Below are 14,904 nucleotides of genomic sequence, written 5' to 3' on the forward strand. Positions count from 1 at the left end.
GGCGTGGAGAGGAGCTTGATACAGGAACCAGCTGACAGAGACGACTTCCTGTCCTTTATCTCCCTTCAGCTTTCATCTTCCCCTCCCTACCTCCGTCCTCCTCCCTCTCTTCCTCCACCCTTCAACCCCGCCAGCGCTGTCCTATCCGCTCACCCCAACTCTTATCAGCCCCTCGTCCACTTCCTCCCCTCTGTGCATTATAAAGCACTTATGGCTGATGGTGGGGTATAAAGTGAGATATAAACCGATTACTCGGCAATTACTGGGCCCTCTAACAGTAGTCGGAAGGCTTTCACTGTGAACCCACTGAACTCCAGGCTTACAGAATACACCACTTATACGGCTGCTGTTATAGTCGTACTATACGAGTAGTAGTAGACGCCACACGGACGTAGAAATCCGCTAACCCTCGTGCGTTCCGCAGGCGGCCTGGAGGCGTTGAAGAAACAGAGCTTCACCATGAAGGAGGGCGTCGACTACCGGGTCAAGATCCACTTCAAGGTAAGAGGGAGAGAGAGTGTGTGTGTGTGTGTGGGGGGGGGGGGGGGCGGGGGCTGGTGGGGGGGGGGGGTTCAAGGACAAAAATAGACCACGGACATGTTTCGTTTCTTCTGTGTTGTTTTTCGTGTATTGTTGCGAGTGACATTGTGGATTGCGAGGGATGGACGCAAGGTCACTTCCTGTGTTTACTTCCCCCTACGTGGTGCCCAGTGCCATGGTCACTAAATCCATAAACACTGAAGCTTTCCCAAGCTTCTTCCTACTATCCCATCAAAATAGAACCCGTCATGTGGACGGAAAAATCTCAAAAGATAAATATAGAGTGACAGTACCCAGAGAGTCAAGTAGAAGCTTCCGCTGTTGCCCTTAAAATACACAAAGAACGGAACGTAAACCCGCCTCAATAGGACATGATTTCCCATGAACTAAAACACTGAGAACACAGCAGGTTGGCCAGTAGTCTCTCTCCAGGATTCCGATGGTGTTGAGGGCTGTGTTGAGTGTGTGTGTGTGTGTGCGCGTGCGTTGGCATTAGTAGAATAGGAGGGCAGTGCTGGAAGGCTTGGCCCTGAAGAGAAGGGAGATGTGCAGAGAATCATCAAACCCCTCCATCAGACTCACGCTCCAAGAGCCAGACTCAGTGAGGACACCTGGTGGTGAGGCCGTGTAATAGCTTCGTAGTTCTTCCCTGTCTAACGCTGACGGTACTACTTCTCTGTCCGTAGCTTAATATAGTGAAATGTTTGACGTGAACACATCGTTGGTTTAGGTGTCTCAAATGTGAGCGGCCACCCCTCATGGAGGCGTTCAACGTTTACCTCGAGTAGCCTCAACGCGTCACACGTCGAAAGCCGTTATTATCACATCTGTGTTGACTCGGTGTTCTCCTCCTCTCTCTTCTCCAGGTGAACAGGGACATTGTAGCTGGCCTGAAGTACGTCCATCTGACCTACAGGAAAGGACTGAGAGGTAAGAGCACCTCCGGTGACACACTACCCAGATAGCAAGCGGATCTGGGCCATATACAGGCCAGATCTGGCCCTTGTGGCTTAGTTCCGGCCCATATATGACCCAGAATCATTACACATCCGCTTGCTATCTGGGTACAGTTTTCACCATCACACGCACGACGCCTTTAGCCGGGTTAGCAGACGCGCGACTAAGCCGCCCGCGTTGTCTTGCAGTGGACAAGGCCGTGAACATGGTGGGCAGCTACGGGCCACGGGCTGAGGAGCACGAGTTCATGACCCCCGTGGAGGAGGCGCCCAAAGGCCTGATGGTCCGGGGGAACTACCACATCAAGTCCTACTTCACGGACGACGACAAGACGGACCACCTGTCCTGGGAGTGGAACCTGGCCATCAAGAAGGACTGGGACGAATAGTTGTGGTTTCGCTCCCCTCCCTCCTCCACCCATCTTTCCAGCATTCCTCATCCCTCTCTTCCCTCCTTCCTCTCCTCTCCCGTACCCCCCCCCACCACCCTCCCTCCCCCCATCTCCAGACAGAGACAGGAAGAACAGGTCTGACTGGTGAGGAGACAGGAAGTTAGTTTTCTTTTTGTGAACTGTGAGTATATTCATGTGTCGTCATATCTAGTGAACATACCTACTCAAAGACGAAAGGAGAGCTGTGTCAGTGTGGGATGGACAGAGCAAGCAAACTGATAGCAGTTTCAGAGAGATTGTCGATTCAGTCAAGTCCCCCATGGTCAGATGGGTTAGCGCCCTCTAGCTGTATGTAATTAAGACTTCATACAGTTTAATATTGTACTGTACATCAAAAGCCAGAGTGTACAGTATTATTTTCACCTGTATTCTGTCTCTGTTTTCATATATAATACACTGTACATGCTAGATACTGCTCTGTATTCATTCTCAGTTGACATCATCTGACTGCTCATTGACTACTTATTTAACACCTACAAATTTTACCTTCCCTGTTATGAGTTGTACTTGGCCAGATAGCAAGCGGATCTGGGCCATATACAGGCCAGATCTGGCCCTTGTGGCTTAGTTCCGGCCCATATATGGCCCAGAATCATTACACATCCGCTTGCTATCTGGGTGGTGTCGGAGAGAAGGGTGCAGGTTGCATGGATGGGGTTTTATACGGAAGACGGGTGGAAGAATTTGCTTTGCCTTATTAAAACGTCTCGTTTGATTTGCTTTATTGATATAGTGCTTGATTGTCAAACTGCTGATTTCCACATTCCATTGCCTTCATTCAGTGTTGAGATCTTGTTGAGAAGTTGCTTCTCAACAAGCAAATGAAGTGCTCGCGTATCAAGATAATGTAGCATCTTTTTGTACACGTCTACTTACTAAACCTTGTTCATTCATGAATAAAAGTGTGTGAGAACAGCCGGGGCAGAGGAGCTGCCTTGTTTAGCGTGTGCAGACGGATGTGTATGAATGGGATGTTTAGAGTGAGATGCATGTTGTGTAGTATTTGATCCTGTTAGTTATCAGGTATGAGCACCCCGCCCCAATGTGACGTTTGCCTGTCTAGACAAAGAATTAAAATAAATTGTAATGTAATATTTGACCCTTTTGTGAGATAATGTAACTTGAGTGGAGAATAGTAAGAAAAATAAGAAAACTTATATTGATTTAATAAGTCCCCTTCAAGTCCAAATGTCCTACTATTGTGTATAGTCTTTGGATATGATATTGTCATTGTTGCAGAACAAGATATTGAATTGCCATTCCAAATGGTTGTGACCTAAGAAACTGTAATGTTGGCTTGTTGAGTGTTGCATGATATCAGATGCTCTCTTCATTTTTTCTACTATTTTACTGTAAAATAATTACTGATATTAAAATGAAACGGCATAATGCAAATTTAGATGGTTGCCAGGATACTGCAGACATTTACAGGGATTTTTTAAAGGCACAGTCCAGTGAAAACTGCTTAGTTACTGTATCTACTGTATGTTAAGAGTTTGGTTCAGCACAGGCCATGGCTCATTATAAACAAGTTTGTGTCAAATCTACCCAAGCATCCTGTATCTTTTAATAAAGATGAGTTAATCAGCCACTCAATTTGTGCAACTGTTTTATATACTGATCTTAAAAAGTATGTCAAATTAGTGGTATGTAAAACATGCTATTATAGGAGTGACTGTTAGTATACAGTAACTATGAGTAGCATAGCTGATGGTTGATAAAATGGGTCAAGAAATGTCATGGCATGGAAAGTTTCCCTCATTTTAAGGTTAAATATAACAGCTGAAGTTCAACCTGCTCTTATCACCTGTTGATGTCACCTGCTGCGTTCTCACACTCAACACGAGCACTAGAGGAATACTGTAAGGTGACCCCATGTGAATGCAGGTGCAACTGTATGCAGTACTGTATCTCCTTACACTATGCATGCATATGATCTCATTTCCAGTAATGAACCGTAAAATCAGGTGAGGGTCAACAACAACAACAACAAACCAATGCTGGTGTGGGAACACAGTTGTGGTCACCTAAAATAGGTTCTGGAATGTCTCTATAAAGGTGAGATCTCAAGCAATTAGTAATAGCGAAGAACTAATTATGGTTGATTTATTTTAAATGATTATATCAAAGTTACTTGCAATTTCTTGCAATATAGTACATCAAACATTCTTGCAATATCTTTTACTGAGCAACTAGTATTGCTCATAAAAAGCTTAATCGTCTGCTGGGGACGCTTGTCTGAGCAGGACAAACATGTTTACAAAAGCTGCACTTGAAAGTTTGTTTATTTTGGTTCTATTTCAAATGCAACCTTTTATCACCTGTCCCCCTCACCCTCCCCTCCCTCCCCCCCCCCATGGCCTGCTCCAGAGCCCTGTGTTCACACGCCACAGGTGCATATAAAACCCATCTGGGGACCCTGACCGCGCTGTTGGGTCAGAAGAGCTTCTGTGGAGCTCGTCATACAGTAACCGTCTGTTCTCTCCGACGCGCCGGATCGTCTGACCCTCCACACTGTGACCAAGGGAGGCCGAACTAACACAACAGGTATCTGTCTGTCCTCTGTCTCACCGGGGGACATAGGACCAGCCGTTAACCCTAAGATTGGGAATTCTGAGATTGAGTTTAGACACTGATGCACATTGATGACACTGATGCACCCATTCATCAAGAGCCAGTTTTGGGATTGCTTCTGTGGCTTATTATAACTGTAATCATATTTCATTTAAAATATGGTATGACTTTAAAGAATAGGAACACCTCAGTATTGTGTGACCCGTGTGTCAGAGGTCAACTATCTAAACTGGCAAAACCGCCACCCTGTTATTCCCATGACTACCCATTCCCGCGCCATGCTTTTGACATATGAATGATTTTACAGAAAACTGAAATGAGACTTGTTTGTTATTTGTTTTAAATCAATGAATCAAACAATTTACTAAAGGAAAGGGCCAGGTATTAAAGGATTTAACATTCTTATTAGAACGAAATAGCCTGTACAATGTGTGTAGTTGTGGCCACACAGTCAAATGATTTTCTAATTCAAATTTTCCCTGTAAATACGTAATGTAAAAACTGATACCTATGTCCACACATTGGATAGGCTATTTCCAGTGTCTGCTGTCTTGGCAAATATCAGCATATCATCTGTTCTGACTCAGAACCCCAAAACATGTTCTAAAGTAGATGGAAACTAAACTTTTTATGATGGGACAGGGAAATAGGCCTAAAGGAAAGACTAGTGATTATAATTTAATGAGCACAAACTATTGTGATTCAGCAGCAAACCATCAAAATGTTGGACAAACAGAAGTATAATAGGCCTAGCCGTGCTTGTGAATTGTATTGCAGAAATAACCACCAAGGGAAAGTTAGTGCTGGGCTCGATGTCAAAACTTGTGATGTGTCTAAAAGTGCATCACTCATCAAAATATAGCCTAGTTTATATGCTGCAGAAAATAGGCATTCTGTGCCAAGCGCATCCAATCAAATTGCGACAATAGCCTGGCGCGGCTACGGAATGGTGCGTCTTTGGGGTGAGACCAACTGCCCCTGTTCACACTGGGTGTGTGATCTGACCAGAGGTTGTCATCAGAGAGAGATGAAGGCTACTTTTATCCTTGGGTTGAGGCTACTGTACACATTGAGGGTCAGTGACAGCATGTTGTCCTGTTATCGCTCAATCCTGCACAGTAGGTCAACTCAAACCGGGTAAAAAGTTATTCTCATCAGTATCAGTCTCTCTGAATTTAAAGTACATTTCTGAAAGGAAACGTGTCTTTGAAGAAGCTTAACTCGTGGATTGATAGCAATTTGGGGGTGAATCTCCACTCTCACATCAGAGCTGAGAAAGAGACAAGGCCAGGACGACGCCGCAGACGAGCGCACTTCTACCCCGACACCTCTGACCTCTCACCTTTAACCTTAGGATACATCTGACCTTTGACAGTTATCCAAAGCTTTGAGCCAAGGACGCTCTGACCCTAACGCCCGTCTGACCGATGACCGTCTCGTCCGCAGGATGCGTCTGGTGTGTGCTCTGGGGCTGGTCTTAGTCCTGCTGGACCTGGGGAGCTCTCTGCTGCTGGGAGCCTTCAACATCAAGTCCTTCGGCGACAAGAAGTCCTCCAACGCCACGCTCATGGACATCATCACCACGGTCAGACACTCCCCGCTCATCACACCTAGCGGCACACTAACAACGCCCTGAATCACATCCAGAGATCACATCACATTCAGAGATAACTGAAACGTGATGTCGTCTGTCCTGCAGATCGTGCGTCGCTACGACATCATTCTGATCCAGGAAGTGCGAGACGGTGACCTCTCGGCGACCAAGAAACTGATGGAGCACGTCAACAAGTTAGACGAGAAAAACTCCTTGACCAAACGTGTTCGTGCTCACCGGCCAGTGACCGGACTGCTTGTTGTTCTTTTCTCATAGACCTACACCCAGATAGCAAGCGGATGTGTAATGATTCTGGGCCATATATGGGCCGGAACTAAGCCACAAGGGCCAGATCTGGCCTGTATATGGCCCAGATCCGCTTGCTATCTGATGTCTGTCCTGCTGTGTGTTTGTCCTCCTACCCAGGGGCTCCCCTCAGCACAGGTACCGCCACATCGTCAGTGAGCCTTTAGGACGCAGCTCCTACACAGAGAGATACCTCTACCTCTACAGGTGCACACACACACACACACACACACACACACACACACACACACACACACACACACACACACACTTATATGGATGACAGGTCCCGGAGGAGTGTTGAGGTTCTTAAAAGTTGTAGCTACAGAAGGTTTTTTTTCCCCTCGCCCCAGAGAGAAGACGGTGTCGGTGGTTAAGAACTACACCTACGATGACGGGTGTGAGCCCTGCGGAACGGACACCTTCATGAGAGAACCCTTCAATGTCATGTTCTCCTCCAACTACACGGGTACGAGAGAGAGAGAGAGAGAGACACAGACAAAGAGAGAGAGAGATAAAGAGAGAGAGACAAAGAGAGACAAAGATAGAGAGACAGAGAGAGAGACAGAGAGAGAGACAGAGAGAGAGAGAGACAGGGAGAGAGAGAGAAAGAGATAAAGAGAGACAGAGAGAGATAAAGAGAGAGAGACAAAGAGAGAGACAGACAGAGAGAGAGACAGGGAGAGAGAGACAGGGAGAAAGACAGGGAGAGAGAGAGAGAGAGAGAAAGGGGGAGTGGGAGGGAGGGTGAGGATAGAGACCATGAACTTGCCAAAATGAAGAATGGAAGGATACAAGATGCAGGGCGTTAAGACCTCTGCTGTAGTTTACAAACGTTGCGCTGACGCCTCCTCTCGTCTCCAGCTGTGAGGAACTTCGTCCTCGTCCCCCAGCACACATCTCCGGACTACGCCTTACAGGAAGTGGATGCACTCTACGACGTCGCCGCCGATGTCCGGGCCCGCTGGAAGACCAATGTGAATACACACTATGGTCTCCACAGACTGTGCTGTAGACTGGCTATCACCATAGCAGGAACTATAGACTGTAAAATCCCATCAACCTATAAACACAGTAATAGGTATACCATACACTGGTAGATATAGAGTAGAATAGATCATATAAACACTAGCCCTCCTTTCTGATGATCATACTATCCCTCTCCTATCCTCCAACAGGACATGGTTCTACTAGGGGACTTCAACGCAGGCTGCAGCTATGTGACTGGCTCAGAGTGGCAGCAGATCCGCCTCTTCACAGACAAGAGCTACCATTGGCTGATCCCCAACGACGCAGACACTACTGTCTCACACACCAACTGTCCCTATGACAGGTAGAGCCACGCGTGCATACATTCGCCCGCACACACACACACACACAATATGGTTCAATACTAGGGCTGGGTATCAAGTTGAATTTCAAGAATCGATTTAAGGTTTAGAATCGATTATCACGATTCGATTCATTAAATAAAAGATCGATTTTGGGATTCATGAATCGATTCTGAATCATCTGGATTTTTTCAACCCAGCCCTATTCAATACGTCCTCTGTGTGAGCAGGATTGTGGCCACCACAGACATGATGAGAGGACTGGTCCCGGGGTCTGCTGCGGTGTTTGACTACATGAGGGCTCTGAAACTGAGCCACAGCCTGGTAAGGGTCACATACACCCCATAACGACAAGGACACCTGACCCTAACCTGACCCTCACTTGAACCGGGGAGAGTAGGCAGCCATTTGCAGCTTCACACCCGAAAGCGAAAACTGAAAGTCCTACTTTTCTCTCCCCGTCTCAGGCACTGGCGGTCAGCGACCACTACCCTGTAGAGGTGAAGCTGATTGGCCGTGGCCCGGCTGCCTGAAGCTGCCACCAGGAAGTGACAGAAACGTTCAAGTTGCAATAAACGTCAGAAAAAAAACAACTAGTCCTTTTATTGGGCCTATTTCTCTTTGTGGATAATTGTGATGACCTCATGTGCCACAGAGAACAAAAAAAGAGTCTGTCGTCTGTGAGAAATTGCCACAAAAAAATTTCCGGTCTGAAATTGTTTCCACAGACAATGCACTGTAGCAGTCCCAGGTTAAAGATGTTTATAACCCCAAACATACAGTACATACACGCAATAAGAAAAACAAACTCAACCTTCAGATATGAGACATGATGGCATTCACGTACATAACAAACAACGGACGTTTGTTTTAGCAAAATAGTAACACGTTGTGTTTGAGGGAAGTGAGACCCTTACTGAACAACTGAATATAAGAGTAGTTTATACATTCCTGACTGACATACGTAACCAATAGGAACTCTGTGGAGAGGACAGAGCCGTCATTGGTTAAATTCAGTACACAAGCCCGCCCATCATAGGGTTAGTTGAGAGCACTAATTTCCCTCATTGTTAATGGCTTAAGGCAGAAGGGGGGAATCTCAATAGTCTAAGACGGTTTCCTCTCCATATCTCCTCTCTGACATCAGCAGCTGCCTCACAGAATGAGACGGCAGAAAAGAGGGCAGCTTTCATTTGTCCACTCATCTCAAATCTGGACAAATGAGTGGAAGGACATGAGGAGAGGATGCTGGATAGGCTGTCAAGACATTCCTGAGGTTAGTTTCACATGTTGATTGGCGGCACCAGAAGGTGAGGCGCACAGATCTGTTCTGTGTGTCTATGTGGGGAGAGGGAGGGGGAGAGAGAGAGAGAGAGAGAGAGAGAGAGAGAGAGAGAGAGAAAGAAAGAAAGAAAGAAAGAAGGAAAGAAGGAAAGAACGAGAGAGACGGAGAGAGACGGAGAGAGAGAGAGAGAGAGAGTTAGTTTCTTAGGCCTTTCTCTTCTTCAGCATCTCCATGTACACGCGTAGAGACTTCTGGATGGAATCTTTGGTGATGAAGCTGACAAAGTTGTGGATGTCGGCCTCCCTGTTGGCTAGCAGCTTGTCGATGTGTTGCTTCCTCATCATGGACTTGGTGATCTGCCTGGCGTGGTCTGAGGTGACAGGAGACAGAAGCATGACAAACTAGGAATCAGCTCATAGCACACTACCTCATCAAGTAGGCTAATGAGACAGGAGGTTCAAGTTCGTAGGAGCCTAGAAATGAAGTATACTTCAAATGAGTATACTTCCTAGTAACCCACAGTAATGTGAGTAGAGTATGTGTATGTTGATATGGTGTTAGTTTGTGTGTACTGTATGTTGATATGGTGTTGTGAGTAGAGTATGTGTATGTTAATAGGATGTTGGGAGTACAGTATGTGTATGTTGATATGGTGTTGTGAGTAGAGTATGTGTATGTTAATAGGATGTTGGGAGTACAGTATGTGTATGTTGATATGGTGTTGTGTAGAGTGTGTGTATGTTGATATGGTGTTGTGAGTAAAGTATGTGTATGTTGATATGGAATTAGACCTAACCGGTTTGGGAGGAGAAACACCGCTACTGGCTCCAATCTAACGAGAAGCACCTGGCCACGCCTCGCCAATCATCTCAACCAGACACACCTGTTACCTCCGTGCCTACGAGGTCATTTCCTGCCTATTATCTACAGTATATAAAGCCACCTAACCTCTCTCGTTCCTCTGCTTTCGTATCCCACCCCCTCCCCATCTCCTCCTCTGCTCTCAAGCTCCTCTATCTGCTGTCCAGGTACCATGCAGGGGTCTGCTCAGCTGGTCAAAGCCCGGCAGATGACCCAACCGAGGGACTCAGAGTCTCATGTCTGGATACACAACTTCAGCTCGTATATTCACTCATTCCGTCATTCTTTTATTACGTAACTCATTCTGTTCATTGTTATTGTCAATCATTCATTCCGTTCATCATTCCAGTAAACTTCCTTAAACGTTTCCAGTTGTGGATGTTGTCTTTTGAAGTTGTGAAATGGTGTTGTGTAGAATATGTGTAACTAAGGGTGTATTCACACAGACACTAGTTAGTGCACACCAAACGAACTTTGGGCCCGAGAGCGCTTCGTTTAGGCCTGTGTGAACACAGCAATCACACTCAGGTGCGCACCAAAACAGCCGCACCGAGACCCTCCAGAAGGGGTGGTCTCGGAGCGGCTTCAACCCAATTCTTGTGCGCACCAGTTATGGTGTGAAAGAGCGCGACCTTGGGTCGACGCAACTACCTTGTGCACATTATAAATTTGTTCTTCCCGGGAGTTTTTCATGACGCTCTTGCTCCCGCCCCCAGAAAGATATTGACCAATGACAGCACTGAGCCTTTTCATGTGACTTGTGGTGCTGCATTTGGACCAGAGTAAAGAAAGTGCTGTGTGAAAGCGAACCGCAGTAGCTGAGAAATGAAACAATGTATCACTTTCGCTTTTGGTGCGCACAAATGGTGCGCACTAACATTTGTGAATACGCCCTTACTAAAAATGTCCTCGAGTCCCAGGTATAATGGTGGCCGTTAGGGTTGGTTGGTTAAACTCGCTTCTTAAAGGAGCACTAATGGTCCCTCCAAGAGTGACTTTCCTCTTGACGCAACGGTTAGTGTGTCCGACTCACAAGCCAGAGAGCTTGTTGAAGCGTGGTATTGAATCTCGCCCTGGGCAAGCCCTTAACATGGATTACATGTGTATGTTGATATGGTGTTGTGAGTAGTATGTGTATGTTGCTATCAGAATTCATTTTATTGCCATGCAGTTTTTCAACATACTAGGAATTTGTTTTCAACCGTGGTGCAAGCAGAAAACCATTTCGGTACAGTATGTGTATGTTGAAATGGTGTGTGTAGAGTGTGTGTATGTTGATAAACAGTAGTGTTGTGAGTGGAGTGTGTGTAGTGTGTGTATGTTGATATGGTGTTGTAAACAGAGTATTTATATATTGATATGGTGTTGTGTAGAGTGTGTGTATGTTGACAAACAGTACTGTTTCGTAGAGTGTGTGCGTGTTGATATGCTGTTGTGAGTAGAGTATGAGTGGACAGGTGTAGAGTGTATCTGACCTGGGATGGCCAGCCACTTGGTTATGGCCTCTGTGGCTGTGGTCAGGACCTGGTCCTCGGGGACCAGGCGGTCGACCAGGCCGATCCTAAGGGCCTCGGGAGCGTTGTACAGCAGCCCCATCTCCAAGGCCATCTCTGTGATTCTGTGACCAACCGTGTTCACCATGGTGTCCTTAAACCTGGACCGCAAACCAGCACAACCCGAGCACAACATGGACATTATTCAAACAACGTGGCCACACTTATCCCTGGGAACGGTACGAGTATGGATGTCTTCAAACGAGCGGAAAAACACATCGGCGTCGTGTTCTCTCACCAGAAGGGAGCTACGATGCCCAGTTGCGTCTCGTTGAGGCCGATGCTAAAACGCGGGTTATCGGCCATGATCCTGTAGTCGCAACACAGTGACATCAGACAACCGCCAGCGGGACTGGAACCCTGAGAGTGTGTGTGGGGGGGGGGGGGAGGTGGCAGGGAAGAGGGAAGAAGGGAGATTGATCATCACCACACCTCTGTGCTCCCTGGGGAGGTTTAGGACTGAGGTCACAGGGATCTTCTTCATAACTGAATTGTTCAAATCGGTGACATCCGATTGGCGGTTGTGCGTGGCGACTCACGTTAATGGCTGCTATGGTGACCATGTTGGAGCCGTAGAGTTTCAGCCACATCTCCTGCACGGCCTTCCAGAACTCTCCGCAGCGCTCCGGACTCTTCCCGTACATTTCCATGATGTCCAGTCCCGCGGAAAACACCTTGGGAAGGGTCTGCATGCCCCACACACACACACACACACACACACACACACACACACACACACACACACACACACACACACACACAGAATATGTAGCCTACAGTATATGGATGTATAAATGTGTGTGTGTGCAGGTTATGATTTGTGAAAAGAAACAGAGGCTGGGACGTTTTAAAATATATTTTTAGGACATAAAAATAACTCACATATTTCATAATATGATGTGTTGGCTGTACTCATACTTTTAAGTGGCTTTTCTTATTATTTTCTGTAACTTTTCCTCCAGAGAGCGCCACTGTCTATAGCCTTTTCTATTGCCTCCCTCTCCCTCATTTGAATTGGATTTCCTACTGATCATTACTGTATCGGAGGCTGACTCCCTTCAGATTGCGAGGTCGGAACTACCTGTCACTGTAGGCCTAATATAGGCTTAATAGCAAATATGCTGAAATGGACCGTTTTTACATCAGCGGTGGATAAGACGTGGGTGCAGCCTACTGTGTGCCTGTGCCTCTGTGGATACGGACTTGGAGTGGAGCAAAGTGGAGTAAATTAACGAGCGCATAACTCCTTATCGGCTACAGCTATGCTACCTTTGACCAGGCTACTGCTTTCTAGCGTACAGGCTACCATCCAGTGACCTAAAGATGTAGGCTAACCACAATAAATGTGAGAGGATAATAGCATATAATACATAATCCCCCCCATCCCCGCCGGCAAATTGCATGCTGTGTGTGTGTGTGTGTGTGTGTGTGTGTGTGTGTGTGTGTGTGAACAGGGCTGACCGAGGTAATGATAAGGCCTCTACAGCTCTTATCCATCTCCAGCTTCTCCAGACTGATGCTGAACTCTGTCAGGAAGTCAAGGCTGAGACTGTTCACCGGAGGACTCTGCATCCTCATTACTGCTACGCCTGGAGAGAGAGAGAGAGAGAGAGAGGGAGAGGGAGGGAGAGAGAGAGAGAGAGAGGGGGGAAATAGACAAGGGAAGGAGAGAGGACAAAGGAGTGGGGAAGGAGAGATGGAAACCGAAGACATAACATTCATGTTGACAGTAACACGTTTAGGAAAAGTGATCCTGCAGCTTCCCCTTACCTGTGCTTGCATCCAGGTCAACTTTAATCTTGGACGTGGAGTTGTTCCTCTGTTGTTGCACGGCAACATATGGAGACACACACACTCTCCCATGCCTACAGTGAACAGATAGCTGCGAAAACACACCTGTCAGAGACAAAATAGTCACATTTCAGTTATGAGTAAATAACATTGTCTGCCAACATCAAACAGCCAATTAAAGCTCGTGGTTACAGCGCGAGTGAGCGATTTGTCGAATCAGAGACCATCCTACGGCTGCGTGGCTCGTATGGTCTTTTTCATGCTAAACAAGGCCTAACGTTAGTCTTGCTAGCTTACTACCTTTTTCCATAATCCATTTAGCGATTTAGTTGTCAGTTCCCACAAAGACCCTTAGGATTATTACGCACAAGATGCCAACAGAGGTTGTTGTGTACTGACGGTGACCTTTGCTTGAGTTTCTGGATAAAGGTAGGCTGCCAGCGACAGTGAGAGGCAGACGACCTAACTGTTATGATAGCCAGCTTGTTTACGAACGTGCCTTCAAAGTCTATACAAATCACAATATTACATCACACAGCTCTTCTTTCGCTATGATCTACGAGGAAACGTACCAAAGAAGCCATACTTGGCGGAATTTCTCAATGCATTTGCCATCTTGACTGTCCGGTCGGGTTGACAGGAGGACACGGACCACTGCAGAAACCTGCTTGAGCCAAACGCGCAAGCTTCCCGGCTGATGCTAGAATGGATCGGCCGGAGGTAGGAGGGGCGGGAACTCCGCTATACGTCATCAAATGCTCACAGCTGGGGAATTGCGATATGCGGAGCGCGCCCACTCAGCGGCGTCCATGTTGCTCCACTCCTGGGTCCAGTTTCGTGATCAGCCTGACCCCTGTGTCCACATCTGACCCAGTAACTGCCCAGTGCTGTGATTGGTTGATGTGTAGCGGAATCTCCTCCCCCACTCCTCCCCCGGGACGATCCATTCTAGCATCAGCCAAGCTGCTTCCGCTGTAGGGAGGCGACTACTCGAGGTGCGATGGAAACCTTATCCATCCAATAATATTCAAAAATGTATAATAAGGAGGGACGTGGGACATTTTGAGGACACATTATATGCTTAAGTTCTTAAAGTAATGTATTTTCTATTGAGTAATTAGTAATGCACTTAGAATTGCATTGCTTCCATATTTGTGTTCAAGTGACTCCTGATCAGGAGATCATGATGCCTGGGACCCACGATACATTACAGTTGGGCCCCACAATTTTGTTCCCAGTAATTCAGGACAACAGTAAAGGAATCTCTGAAATGCGTAAGACTACAGACTTTTAAACTTAATTATCCTGGAGATTTAGTATGAGTACCGTGGATGTTGTTGTTTTTCTTAAACAAAAAATGATTTTATCCTAGCCAGCCCAGCTCTCTGAAACTCTTGGCAAGAATGTCTGGGGGTGATACTATAGCCCTGTTCATCCATAAAGTGGAAACTGAGTGAGAACCAGATGTCCTCCAATCGGTGGCTTGTTGTAAATATGGGAACACAAACGTGTCTTCAACAATAAGAACAGGGTTGATTGCATTCGTGTCACAGAACTGGATTGTGGCAGGACCACATTTTCAAAGTAGCCCAATTTTGGGGGGGTTTGCAGAAAACTGCAAAACAACACTGCTGCATCGGCAAGCGTGTTGTACACTCCGG

At 46.6% G+C, this 14,904-nt stretch overlaps 3 protein-coding genes across 3 annotated transcripts in view; 2 read left to right on the forward strand and 1 right to left on the reverse strand.

Moving 5' to 3' along the window:
* arhgdig (Rho GDP dissociation inhibitor (GDI) gamma) overlaps positions 1 to 3,492 on the forward strand; it is an 18,191-nt gene extending 14,699 nt beyond the window's left edge. Inside the window, exons 4-6 of the mRNA XM_084438080.1 lie at positions 425 to 501; positions 1,407 to 1,470; positions 1,686 to 3,492. Of these exons, the coding sequence (XP_084294206.1) occupies positions 425 to 501; positions 1,407 to 1,470; positions 1,686 to 1,885 (341 nt within the window). The 3' untranslated portion in view covers positions 1,886 to 3,492. The remainder of the gene's footprint in view (positions 1 to 424; positions 502 to 1,406; positions 1,471 to 1,685) is intronic.
* An 891-nt stretch (positions 3,493 to 4,383) lies between these two features.
* On the forward strand, positions 4,384 to 8,421 carry dnase1 (deoxyribonuclease I). The gene is made up of 9 exons (XM_084437802.1): positions 4,384 to 4,495; positions 5,969 to 6,107; positions 6,222 to 6,310; positions 6,543 to 6,629; positions 6,776 to 6,891; positions 7,287 to 7,399; positions 7,601 to 7,755; positions 7,984 to 8,077; positions 8,221 to 8,421. The coding sequence occupies exons 2-9, from the start codon at positions 5,970 to 5,972 to the stop codon at positions 8,284 to 8,286; spliced, it is 858 nt and encodes a 285-aa protein (XP_084293928.1). The 5' UTR covers positions 4,384 to 4,495; position 5,969; the 3' UTR covers positions 8,287 to 8,421.
* Positions 8,422 to 8,518: 97 nt separating this feature from the next.
* On the reverse strand, positions 8,519 to 13,920 carry eci1 (enoyl-CoA delta isomerase 1). Its single transcript, XM_084437801.1, has 7 exons — positions 13,816 to 13,920; positions 13,223 to 13,348; positions 12,914 to 13,041; positions 11,992 to 12,138; positions 11,691 to 11,812; positions 11,375 to 11,553; positions 8,519 to 9,408 (listed from the first exon to the last, which is right to left on the reverse strand). Exons 1-7 carry the CDS (start codon positions 13,856 to 13,858, stop codon positions 9,242 to 9,244), a joined length of 912 nt encoding a protein of 303 aa, XP_084293927.1. The 5' UTR covers positions 13,859 to 13,920; the 3' UTR covers positions 8,519 to 9,241.
* Between the last annotated feature and the right edge of the window lie 984 nt (positions 13,921 to 14,904).

Source organism: Borostomias antarcticus (assembly GCF_949987555.1).
Source record: "Borostomias antarcticus genome assembly, chromosome: 5".
Lineage (NCBI taxonomy): Eukaryota > Metazoa > Chordata > Actinopteri > Stomiiformes > Stomiidae > Borostomias > Borostomias antarcticus.

Excerpts from the sequence above, each read along its gene's own strand:
- dnase1 (XM_084437802.1), top strand. The coding sequence starts at position 5,970 with ATGCGTCTGGTGTGTGCTCTGGGGCTGGTCTTAGTCCTGCTGGACCTG. Across the intron at positions 7,756-7,983 it reads ACCAACTGTCCCTATGACAG|GATTGTGGCCACCACAGACA; the intron begins GTAGAGCCACGC and ends CTGTGTGAGCAG. Across the intron at positions 8,078-8,220 it reads TGAAACTGAGCCACAGCCTG|GCACTGGCGGTCAGCGACCA; the intron begins GTAAGGGTCACA and ends TCCCCGTCTCAG.
- eci1 (XM_084437801.1), bottom strand. The coding sequence starts at position 13,858 with ATGGCAAATGCATTGAGAAATTCCGCCAAGTATGGCTTCTTTG. Across the intron at positions 11,554-11,690 it reads GGCATCGTAGCTCCCTTCTG|GTTTAAGGACACCATGGTGA; the intron begins GTGAGAGAACAC and ends TTTGCGGTCCAG. Across the intron at positions 9,409-11,374 it reads CAAGTGGCTGGCCATCCCAG|ACCACGCCAGGCAGATCACC; the intron begins GTCAGATACACT and ends CTGTCACCTCAG.